This window comes from Fukomys damarensis, unplaced genomic scaffold, assembly GCF_012274545.1.
Source record: "Fukomys damarensis isolate Sample0158 unplaced genomic scaffold, DMR_v1.0_HiC HiC_scaffold_3, whole genome shotgun sequence".
NCBI classification, from domain to species: Eukaryota; Metazoa; Chordata; class Mammalia; order Rodentia; family Bathyergidae; genus Fukomys; species Fukomys damarensis.
Genome location: NW_022900915.1, coordinates 10,290,592 through 10,303,449, shown reverse-complemented (window position 1 = coordinate 10,303,449; position 12,858 = coordinate 10,290,592). Strand labels below are relative to the sequence as shown.

The 12,858-nt window shown below is 36.8% G+C and overlaps 1 protein-coding gene across 1 annotated transcript in view; it reads left to right on the top strand.

Moving 5' to 3' along the window:
* The first annotated feature begins 12,274 nt into the window (after window positions 1-12,274).
* Window positions 12,275-12,858, top strand: part of Scgb3a2 (secretoglobin family 3A member 2) — a 10,112-nt gene continuing 9,528 nt past the window's right edge. The window contains exon 1 of the mRNA XM_010627082.2: window positions 12,275-12,409. Coding sequence (XP_010625384.1) covers window positions 12,355-12,409 — 55 coding nt within the window. The 5' untranslated portion in view covers window positions 12,275-12,354. The remainder of the gene's footprint in view (window positions 12,410-12,858) is intronic.

Sequence of the window (12,858 nt, the reverse complement as noted above, 5' to 3'; positions counted from 1 at the left end):
TTTCATAATCTATTGTTTGGTAGAAGTTCAGTAAGTGCAGCCAGTGAAGAGAAGAGAAGTTACGCTACTTGTTTTTAAGCATAGAGTATGCACATCATAAATCATTTAGAATTCTTCCATAAGGAAGATCTGTCTCTTTTTCTGTATTTTTTCATTTATATGTCCAATAATTGATTCATAGCACTCCAAATGCTGAGATGAATAAGTACAAAGTCTCATGGATGTTTTTTTTTTTGGTTATTATCCAGTACTATGTCATTTAAAATGTTGGTCACATTGTTCCTGTTCTGGTCATTCCGTTGGGAAAGCTTTCACACTGGCTCCAGAGGTCTTTGACACACCCCAACTCTTTCACTTTTTATTCTTTTTTTTTTTTTTTGGTACCGGGGATTGAACTCAGATCCTTGCGCTTGCAAAGCAGGCCACCGAACTGCTGAGCTAAATCCCCAGCCCACTTTTTATTCTTTATAACTGTAAAATGTATATGCTTTTCTAGGTTTAAAAAATATATATATTAATAAAATCCAAAGCATAAAACATGTATTAATATATATTATTGCTGCTGTCAAAGCAATTAATACATGCATACCTCACAATTCTTTTGTATATATTTGGTAAGGACCCCTAAAATTTACTTTTACCAAATTTCCAGTGTAATGTCCAATGTTGTCTATACACCTAAATCTGTATGTTAGATCTATAAATTATTCATCCTTTATAACAAGCCTGGACGCTTCGCCCTCCCCATTCCCAGAATGATGATTTATCTTTCTTAATTAAAATTTTACATTTACTTCACTTTGTGATTATTATAAAAAGAAAATTCCTTAACATGGTATAACAGATCCTTTGAGAATTGTCCTTGGGTTGTTAACAAGTTCATCCGCATTTCAGTATATACTTCACTTCTGGGAAGACTTTCATCGGAATTCCACCCTCCACACACGGTTGAGAAGCTTTTCTGCGTTTTCCTAGTACTCTGACCACATGGTGGCAGTCTGTACTGGATGAGTAATAGTGTAACCTTCACAATGGCAATGAACCATTACATCTTCATTTGCAAATTGGACGTGGAAGCTTCTTACAGCTAAATTGTTTGGATTCATTGAAATAAGCTTGTGAAAATGCTATGTGAGCTTTAATCAAGTCACAGATACAAAATATGCTAGAAAATAGGGATGAGAAATGGAAGAAACTGTATTCTTTAAATTAGCTCTCCCCTACTCTCCCCAGTGCAGAAACTCAGGTGATTCGGTTATGTGGCAGGAAGAAGTGAGGGAGACGGAAATGTGAGACAAAAAAGGAGAAAAGGGATGCGCTAGCCTTGGGCAATTGGAGCTCCTATTACACAGGGAAACTTACTAATGAGCTTCTTTCTTTCTTTTTTTTCTTTTTTTTTTTTTTTTTTTTTTTTTTTTTTTGGTACCGTGGATAGAACTCTGGCTCTCACACTGGCAAGGCGGGCGGCGGAACCACCGAGCCAAATCCCCGGCCCTCTAATGAGCTTCTTTGACTGTTGGGGAATGTGGAATTTACATTCAGAGCATGATAAGGTTAGAAAGGAAAAGTTCAGAAGTCCTCACACTCACACAAAAGCCTCTCATATAAGTAACATCTTTGTATATCCAGTGAGTATGGGGAGAATGTGAAAAGGAATGCAAGACAAGGCCTTTCCCAGGCTTTATCGCCTAAGTGGAGCACACAACGAGAGAGCAGGGAGGAAGGAAAACTCTGAAAATCATATTGGAAAGGTTCTTGCTAAAAGTCTGGACTACTATAAATGTGAAGGAGAGATAGTGAAGCTATGTAAACAGAAGAGTTACCTAATGAAAATTATGCTTTAAGATATTGTTTTGGCGAAGTAGAACAGACTAAAGCACTAAAATGGGAAAGATGTCCTAACCACACCAATGCACGCACGCGCGCACACACACACTCATAGACAAAGAGACACTCAGTTATCTCTGTCCTTAAGTCCAAGGGCTCCATGGTATCTGAACCTCAGCATAGGCCAGTGGGGGAAGCAAATCTAAGTGATGTCCTCTCTCATGGCCTTAGATTGGAGTCCTCAGAAGCAGACTCTGAAAATAAGACTCATGTGAAAGTAATTCACTAGGAAATGTGTTTCTAGAAAACAGCTAGTAGATCAGTGGGGGGGATTCTGATTTGGAGATGGTTTGAATGGATTAATATTAGAATGGCCATAGAAAAATAAGAATCTGACAGTAACTCCTGGTAGTCTGGGCAGGAGCAATGGTACAGAAATACAAAACAGAAAAACGTAAGAAGCAGTTCCAAGCTGGGCTTGGTGGTGGATGTCTGTACTCATGCTTGGGAGACTGAGGCAAGAAGTTTGCAAGTTGGAGACCAACATGGGCTTCAAAGAGAGTCTGAGGCAGCCTGGTACAAAATATTGTCTCAAAACAAAAAACAAAAACAAAAAGGAAAAGGAAAAGAAAGAGAAACACCTCCAAATGAAGCCTTCCTTGTGTGACTCTCGATACCAGGAAGAGGTTTGAATTGCTAGGATTCAGGCTTTGGTAACAATGACACATTGAGAGGAACTAAGTTGAGAGGCCGATAGACCCAATTCAGTGTTCATATGTTTGCAGGGATCAGAGCATAACTAGAATGTTTGCATGGAAACCTTAGGAAAAATAGATAATTAAAACATGCTCAAGAGTGTATGTAGGAGGGAGAAGGAGAAGGACAAAACCATGCTATACAAATAACAGCTGAAATAAATATGACTTAGAGAAAAGAAGACTAAAGATAGCATAAGACTCAAGGTTTTATAGACTGTGACACCTTTTCCTTTGTTGTTCCTCTCTACAGCCAAGCACAGTTTTTCATAGACAGTGCAATAAGTAAATGCTTTCTCCTGAATGTACTAAATAAATGAATTATTAAAAAATGAGTAAACAAGGCATGAAAGGATATGAAATATATTTGAAGGGCAGTGATATAAAAATGAAGAACATTTTCTTTTATGTCTTCAGGGAGTAGAAATAGGACTATCGTTTGGCTGTCGTATGACAGATATTTAATAAATATTAAAAATCACTTGTCAAAACAACTGTTCCAATATGAAGATGCCTACAGGTATTTGGGAGGGCTTGGGTGGCCACAGGATAAAAATAATTTTAGAAAACATGGATGGGATTTCGAATCAGGCCCAAAAGGGCTTTCCAACAAGATTCTGCCCCCACCACCTTGAGTTTACAGAAGCATGGAGGAAAAGGGATATATCTAAAAAAGTAAAATTTGAAAGGGTTTGAAGCTTCCTTTTCATTAGATGTGTTCAGCCTCCATTCATCTCCTTTGGCTTTTCCCCAAAGTTTGGAATTTTTCAGAGTTAAGAGGGGGTAGAATATCCTTAGGCTCTGTTGGTCTCTGAAGTTTAGTGAAATGCTGTATTCAGATTTTACAGAAGGTAAATCATTAAGTGTACTCAGTTTAAGAAAATGTCTCTCCAATTGAACTGTATATAGCTATATAGCTACTCGGTATAGCACAAAAAAGTGGTTTGCATTATTAGCCATTCCTTAGTGTAGGAAGCAAAAATAACTCTTAAGTCAATGATAGTGGTCAACCAAATAATAATAATAAAAGCTCCAGTAGCAACAACAAGTGTGATATAAAAATGAATAAATTATTGAAAGTATCTGTATGTCAAGAATTATGCAAAGTATCAAAAACTCCTCTGATACTATAAAATTGAATTAAAGACTATTAAAACAGAGGAAAAATAAAGGTTACATAGAAAAAGAATGCTGTGTGCTACCTTTAAAGCCATCCTATCAGAATCAGAGTTCGACAGGAAGCCTGAGTGAATTCACAACTATGTCCTTAATCACTCAGAGGACAGACCAATATCTTATCCTCTGTGCTCAAGACATTAGTGTAGAGATATGTACATATGTCTCTGAAAAATAGTGCATGCCTTAAATATGTGAGCAGTTAATTTTTTTAATATCAGAATAGAATTATGGAGTAAGTCTTGAAATAACATTGTATTGAATTCTGGGTTGGAGCTCCGGCACTGGAAGACTATTTCTTGCCCAAATAGTATATTCTGTACTCAATTCAGGACAGAGACTAGAGCCAACAAGAGCGTCAAAATCCCTAATTTATCTGTTGGAAGTGACATAAAAGCCCTTGACAAACACCAGCTGCTAATACAATGTTTACTAAGGGGGTTTCCTAAAGATGTTCATAGGAGAGAACCAATGTTTCAACTATTTTTAAAAACAAGATTTAAATTTTAATCATAACACATGCTCATGATAGAAAACTTGGTCAGAAAAAATAAGTACAAAAGGGAAATATTTTTCTTAAAGAAAAATCTCAAAATTTCATACCTAACATATAACTAATATTATTTTTAGACATTTTCTTCTAGTGTTTTATTGATGTGATTCTTTTTTGTATTTTTGGCATCCTGGTTCACACATGATTATAAAACAACTTTAAATATGATCAATTTTTTATGATATCTTTCTATATATATTATGTATATGTATATATCTGACTTACATTGGGTCTCTGATGAATTGGATTAATCATTTGCTCATTTTAAAATAATTTTAGATCCAACAAATTTCTATTGAACACACACTTGATGCTTCTTTTCATCCCTGGCGTTCTTTTCCAGTCTTTTATTAACAACAAATCCACTTTAAATTGTAGTATGAAGTGCAGACAACTACCCAGACTAGTCAGTTTAATTTGACACAGGAACTCTTTTTAGATTCTGAAATCACATATTTCAATCTTTATCTTTTTAGATTTGGTATATGCTCGAACCTTGGATCATTGCTTGAATATTATTCTTGACATGACAGAGTTCTCTTTGAAATGGCAAATGCCATTGTCTTACCTCTTGCCTATCTACTAAGGACCTGGGACCTCATTTTTAGTAAGTATTTTATCTATTTTCTCTCTTTTAGGATTATCCTTTATATGAATTTAACAAAAAGCAAAAATGACAACCTGAACTACTATTAGAAGTACTATTAGAAGACGCTGGGATCCATCCCTAGTACTGGAGAGAGAGAGAGAGAGAGAGAGAGAGAGAGAGAGAGTACTGGAGAGAGAGAGAGAGAGAGAGAGAGAGAGAGAGAGAACCCACTTGGAGCATCACCTTGCTTCCTGTATCCCCTGTATTGCATTGGCATTGGCTGTGGAGGGTTTTGGAGCACCTCTGTTTGTGGGGAGGGGAGGTGATAGTCATATTCCTCTGTATCCTGAAGTGATCTTGTCTCCTATGATTAGTGCTGATTTCCAAGTTGCTGCCAGGGACTTATGCTCAACTCTGTCCTTACTATATGCTTTCCACAATTACTGATAGCATCTTGGGGTGCTGGAGTTGGCACCCACAGGCCAGGAAGTGCAGGAAAGATCAAATATTGATGTGGCCTGTGTTCACTGCGATGTTTGCTTATTTATGAAGATCCTGGCATGACAGAAAGATACTGATGGTGCCCTTGCTCTGCTGATGATTTAGGAGCTGCTAGAAAAATCACTGAGCATTCGAACCTCCCAGGTCTTCAGGTCCATCAGCCGATTTCATTACTCTGTCCTCCCTCTGTGCCTCCTCCTACTCCACATATCTCAAAATCCTGTATAAATGTTTCTAATCCTTCTGCTACATTAAAGATACTGTTTGTTTTTGCTGGCTTATCATCTCAAAGAAAAACAGAACAAAATAACAACAAAAGAAAGAAACCCACAAAAAAAACCCCAAGCAAAATAACAACAAAAAACTAAAAAAATATTTCCTCTCCCTCGAATTCACTTTTTAAAAATTCTTAAATTCTTTATTTTCTTCTTGCACAAGACCTGATACCAAAAAAATGGATAATCACTTTAACCTATTGTCTGTTATATTTCGCTTTATTGTGTTTGGTAGACAAAGTCTAGTGCAATCTCGGATATAGACACAAGAGAGTGTTAGTGTATCATTTTGGAGTACATTTGTGCTCGACACATTTTTCAAACCTTTACTGTTTCTGATGGTTTGGACTTCATATTTACTTAGAAAAAGATAAAGTGAAGCATAATCTAATCAGGGTTTTCAAGCTGAAAGTCCTTGATGGCAGGACCTGTGATAATGTCACTCTTTAAACTATTGTAAAAGCACTGAAAATTATTGTATCAAAAATACTGGATTTATACACATTTTTTGAGGTGGGATCTCATTATATAATTCAAGTGGAACATAATTTAAAGCCCAGGAACTTGAAAGCATGATTCTTTTGCCTCAGTTTCTTAAGAGATCTAGGGTTACAAGCATGTACTACCATGCCTAGTTGTCATTTTCTATTCTGAGACAAAGCTTTGCTAAGTTGTCCAAGCTGGCATTGAACTTCTACTTCTACTTCTCCATCAGACTCTTGAGTAGCTGGATTTATAGGTGTGCTATAAATAATTTAATTTGTACTGAAGATCAACTAATTTTCCATTTGACTTATGTTATTATACTGTCATTTATTTAATAATTAAAACCTTAAAAACATCAAGACCCATGGGGGAAAGTTGTGCATCAACATTTACTGAATGAGAAACTTTTGTGTTTGATAAAACTCTCAGAAATGGTATTCAACAAGCTTTATCCATTTTAAAGTAGTTTTTAAGTTTATTGCTCTCCTGAGCTCTTTCTTGGATTAAATCTCAGGTTAAAGAAGCTGGCTGCTGAGGTCAAGTTGTGGGAAGGTTATAAAAGGTAGTGATGACCTAATTCACCCTCTCATCTCTTAAAGGAACCTTTCCTATGGTAAATTTTATATAATCACATTTACAAAGCCTCAAATTATATTCTAAATCCAAATCTAAATCAAATTGGCATCATTGTGACAGCTCCCTGAATATTGGAGCAATAACTTAGGTGATCCTTATTTTACTTGATCTCCAGGCCAATGTTTCAAGATTCATTAACTGTGTCTAATGTGACCCTGTGAAATCCTGGACACCCTTCTTAATATGGTTTGTTTTGGACTAAGCAAGGCTACACATTCTTTGCAATTCCTCTCCCTAAGGAGCGGTTTCGTCTCCTTTCAAATCTGGAACACTCCTATTGATTGATTTAAATGATAGAATGTGGCAGAAGAGATGCCATGCATTTGTTTTCCTTTATGAATTTTGTTTATTGGCACATTTTAGGTATACAGTACAGTTACATTCATCATTGGGATCTTGTACCTATGTCATGCATTTTTTGAGGCTGAGATTTAGGACATCTACAGTTTCAATTTTAATGTTTTGGAATGCACTTTCTTAGAACTCATGGACTACCAATTCCCCTTGAAAACAGCCTTAGTAAAGCTCCTACAGAAGCCAACCACAAAGGCCAATATTTCATATTTTCAGTCATCCCAGCCTTGGTACTTGTCAATGACGAAGATGAAGGATACGGTCCTTTCAAAGAACTGTTAGAAAAAATATACTGTCCTTGTCTCAAGTCACTAAGAGACAGTATATTTTTAATTCAGCATAAATAAATGAGGTTGCAAATGGTCTCAAAGTGTTGAGTCTAAATGAAATGTGTTGATTCTAATAACCTATAAAATCAAATTCTTTTTTTCTGATTGTGAAGACATATTTGAATAATTCTAGTAGATTTTTGCAACTGTGTTTTTTAGAAACTGGCATTTGAAATGATTTCTGAGACTGGAACCGTTGTTGTTCACATTACTTTTTTTAAAAAAAATTGACATTGGGTCTATGATTGTTTCTCAGTTGCCTGTTCTGGCAATCAAGGTGTGAATCCTGAATTTTTCCAGACTCGATGGAATGACAACCATAATTTTCTTTAGTAGATTACCCTACTGTAGACTAAAGGCTTGCACATACACCATCTCAGTTAATCAGCCTTAATTTGTATACAGGAGGCATTAAGAATACTTTATTACACACCAATGTACTTATTATAAATAAGAGCACATTTGAAAGCATTTATTCTCCAGTGGTTCTGAAAAAAAACTTCTTTGTACTTTACTTAGGTCTTTTTCTGTAAGTCTGAAATTGTTTCAAATTAAAAACCTTCTACAAAAAAAACCAAAAAACAACCTTCACAATTTGTTTAATGGATCTGATTATTATCCACACGACTCTTCTATTTTGTGTGCAAACAAAAGAAATGTGAAATTCTTCAAAGAGAAATTATAAGTAAAAACCCTCAAAAACAATTCAAAATAAAAGATTAAGAAGTAGTGTTCATGAACTTGGTAGTGGCTGCTGTAATTGAGGTTGTGGATAGGAAACCGAAAAAATAAAAGCAGATGCAGACAAAGTAATGAAATAATAAAATTTCACATGTGGTGAATGCTCATTCTGAGGCACTTTTATGAGCCTTTTTGTTTATGTTAACTCATTTCCTCATAACACCTCATAAGGAAGAAGGTTTTGTTAGCTCAACTATAAAATAGTTGATAAAACTGACCCCAGAGAGGTAAAGGAACTTCTCCGCTGGAAGAGCTGGCCATGAATCAAGACAGGCTGGCTCCAGGACCTCTGCTATTAACCATCCATTAACAACAGGGCTCTCAACAACAAAGAGTAGCCTCAACATTGGAAGGCTTGGATGAGCTACACACGGTGCCAAGCAAACATAAGAACTGCCAGGAGCTCCTCTAGCTTAGTGAAAAATATTATCCACCACGAACCCAAGCCAAAAGAACCATAGCGCATGTAAACATTTAGAAAGAAGAAGATTTATAGTCAGGCACTTATGAGGAACCTATAACCGGGAAAAATCAACATGAGCTCATGATGCCAATGAGTTGCACCCTCGTGGTGAACATGAAGCTGAGCAGATAGTGGAAGGGTGTGGAGCTCACACACACAAGACAAAGCAGAGTCAAGGGCCAAGGCTGGACTGGTTTGTCTGTAGAAATACAAGAAACCACCTTTCAATTAGGCAGTTTATTTACATAAGGAGCAAAAACATAAGCGAGAGTGTTAGTTTCCTGTCAGCCTTGCCACATATGTCAGTAAGAACCACAGCAAAACAAAGGGGTTGGATGACTACCATGTAAGTTGGTGAGGGGCTCATTGTAGAGTGGAGCAGGGGTTTGGGGTTGGCAAGTGCGAGTTCACAGCTCGGGTTACTGACGGGTCGTTTTGCCTTCTCTTATATGGATCTACTTTATAAATACCTAGGACCAGATTCTCCTCCTGCTCAAGCATCCATTTTTCTTCTTGTCGATCAAGTCTTGCCAGATCAAGTGGCAACCTCATTCTATCAATCACAGTTTAGGGTTAGAACCTCAGCTCTCCATCCCTCTCATCACTGGTTTGATTATAAACTAAATGTGTTTGACATCTGCCCTGGGCAGATTCTGTGAGTGAAAGTGCTAAGCGTGAAAAAAATGAGACATCGTCTCACAACAGCTCACTAAATTGATTTCCTTTTCTAAAATAAATTTTTGCAAATTCTAGGTTTTTCTTGTCAAAATCTTTAAATCCAAGAACTACTTCAATTTGCAAGAACTTTAAGAAAATACAAACTGCACTGACAGTTTCTCTTCCTTTCTGATGCTCGCTAAATTTCCTTTCAATTCTCTCTTGATTTAATTATTTCCTGTGTGTTTCCTCCTCCCAGGCCTGAATTCCATTTGGATGTCCCTGCAATGCCTAGAAAGTGGCTGAAGCTTAGCTTCCAGTGGCACAATTTTAATTTTCACTCAACAGGATTCAACCAATGCTGGAAGGAGGTCAAAATGGATTGTTTTGTTTTTTCCAAGCTATGTGAGGTAGTCATGCCTTTTGATTAAATTTTATGTGCATTTATTCCCAAAACTAAATTTCATCACTTTCTCCTTTTCTCTACATTAATGTTTGGGCTACTTTGGGCCATGCACATTAGCTGTAAGTAGAGGGGAGAAGGTAAGTACTTCCATATAGCAAGGCTATTTCCTCTCATCAGAAGGAAGGGCATCAGATGAACAGCCAGGCCAATTTTGTTCTTTTTCCTGACCACTGTTTTGTATCTATATTCAGTTGGATGTTTTATAATTGTCATGTTCCACACACACACACACACACACACACACACACACACACACACACAAAGAATGACAGATGGACTTGTTTCTGACAGTTTTCCTTAACATTATTGAAATGAAGTGACAATCAGGCCCATTTATGTTCCTGCTGTGTTCCCAGAATCTATAGCAGCAGGACACACTAAACATGCTCAATAAATACTTGCTGAATAGCTAAGCGAATTTCCACTCTGATTATAAATTTAACTTACACAAAAATTGCATTTGCAAGCAGATTCAAGTTAATTTAAAAGCACTGACATTCATTTCCCTTTGGTTACATTTCTCTTCAGCGAATTAATATATTTAACAAATGCTTACTAGATATGAATTTTAATTAAGTATTTAAAGGTAACTAAATTCAAACAGAAAAGGACAGTTTCAAATTCTTACCCTGACAATATTTCAAAATTACGGAATAAAAAGACGTAGTTAAAACAATGATTCAGAACATAGAAAGCATGGAAGTAGCCAAATTCAAGTTTCATATCAAGTGTGAGAGCGCCACCAATCCACCTGTTTCCTGTCACAGCAGCTTGTTGGCTTCTTTACAGCACTTACCATGGGTTCTTTTCCTTGTTTGCTTACTGTATGTTGTCTATTTATCCTATTAATTTGATAGATCCATTATAAAGAATTTGCTTGGTTTGTTGCTCTAGTCCTCAATTCTGGCACAGTAACTGGATCACAATAGATACTTGATAAACATCTGTTGCAAAACGCAAGTAACAACAAGACTGTTTAATAGTTGTGCATGGATGTGTGACCTGCACACACACACACACACACACACACACACACACATTATTGTTGATACTTGTGGGTATGTGGATGTCTATGAGTGTTTTTGAGTGTTATGGTTTGGCATAGATACTTGTTTCATCTGGATATTATTAAATCTCCATAACAATACCATACCCTTAGATGGAGGCAATTTAGGCCCCAAATTCTGGATTTGCACATTAAGGTGATGGTAGCTTGGTGTGACTTCTAAGATTTTCTTGGTTCTTCTTTGGTGTTGGGAATGAGCCAGCACTGTCTTTGGTTGAAGGTCTCTGGGTTGTTTCCTGAGACCACATGAGCTCTGCCCCCCGTTTCTCCCCTTCATAGTTCTTTCTTAGCTTTTTCCTTGTATTCAAGACCCAAGAGATGGCCCAGAGAACTCTACCACATATGCATATGAATGAAGTCTTCCTGTGGTCCCCAGTTGAGCCCTGGTTCCAAGAGGGAGGGCAAACTTAGAAAAAGATTGCTTGCTCATCTCACCAGTTACTCCATGTAGGATTATTATTATTATTATTATTATTATTGTTATTATTATCACCATGCAGGATTAAACTGTCAGGATAGTTCCAAAGTGTATATCTTCAGTGACTTGAATTGTATAGATGAGGTGTTGGAAAGATACTTTTTTCAGGGATGTATAATATAGGGTCAATCATAGAGTTAATGTCCCCATTTTTTTTTTCTTTTTGTACCAGGAATTGATCTAAGGACCTTGCCCTTGCAAGGCAGGCAGTGGAACCACAGAGCTAAATCCCTGGCCCAAATGTCCCCATCTTTGATGGGAAGATCAATACCATACATTAAAAATGACTAATACAGTATAACACAAACAGTAAAAATTGAGTCCAAAAGTGATTTTGATTATGTATCTTGAACACATTATCCCATATGAGAACAGAGAGAAGAAACACTGTGAAGATTTCCAGGTAACTGGAGGAAATTAGAAAATAAAAGGGAAATTGGGGAACTTGCCATATTAGATGTAAATGTGGATGAACAGGTGAGTTACCTTTAAGCTGACTGCATTACAATACTGAGGACATGGCCTCCAGAGTACTTCACAACTGGGTAGCTCCTCAGGCAATGTGATTCTCCAAGCTTTAAATAAATAGAAACCTGAAGGAAAATACTCCTTTTAATGCAATATAATGTATTTTTAATCTGCTTCCTGCAGAAGGGTTCTTAGGGCTCTTTGCTTTCCACTATTATTTCTGTCTCAAAGCTTGTGAAAGAGGTCCTTGAAAATGCTTTTATTTAAGGCTTTGTTTCTCATGGGAACATGAGGAAATAGAAAACTCTCCAAACCTTCCAGTTTGTTTAGTGAAGAAATATGACCATCATGTTCTTCTTCAGTGGGGTCAATCAAAAGATGGTCCTGAAATTCAGGCCTTTGGTAGGTGTATAAATACATGTTTGTGTGTGTGTGTGAAAGCAGCAGTCACACTTTGTACAGCAAGCAAAACCAGTGACTTGGTGGATTCTCTGGGTTTTCTGAAACTCCAAGAAATTATCACAGACACCTGCCATGAAGCTGTCAACTGCGTTCCTGCTGGTGACCATCAGCATGTGTAGTTACTCTGGTAAGTAGTCTAGAATATATGATGTTTCTCTACTTTTCCACTAGTAAAACTCAACCGATAAGCCTGCGTCACTGATATTGGAATATGGTGGAAGAAGTTTTAGATTCACTAAAAATGGAATTGTTGGGGGGTATCACAGATTCCTCCATCATCCTAGCTCCAACTTTATCTAAGTTCTATAAAGTTCTATCCCTAATGCATCTTGCATAGGAGGATAGCCAATTTCCACTGAAGGTCACTGAGGGATATTCACTGTTGGACACAAGTGGTCATTAATTTTCTTTGATCTTGTAACTTTTTTCTTTATGATTTTAAAAGTATATGGAGCCATTTACTATTATCTCTAGATTGCCAAATTGGGTCTTCTGAAACAGCTGCATTTATGTTTGCCTACACACACACACACACACACACACACACACAAAAAAAAAAAAAAAAAAAAAAAAAAA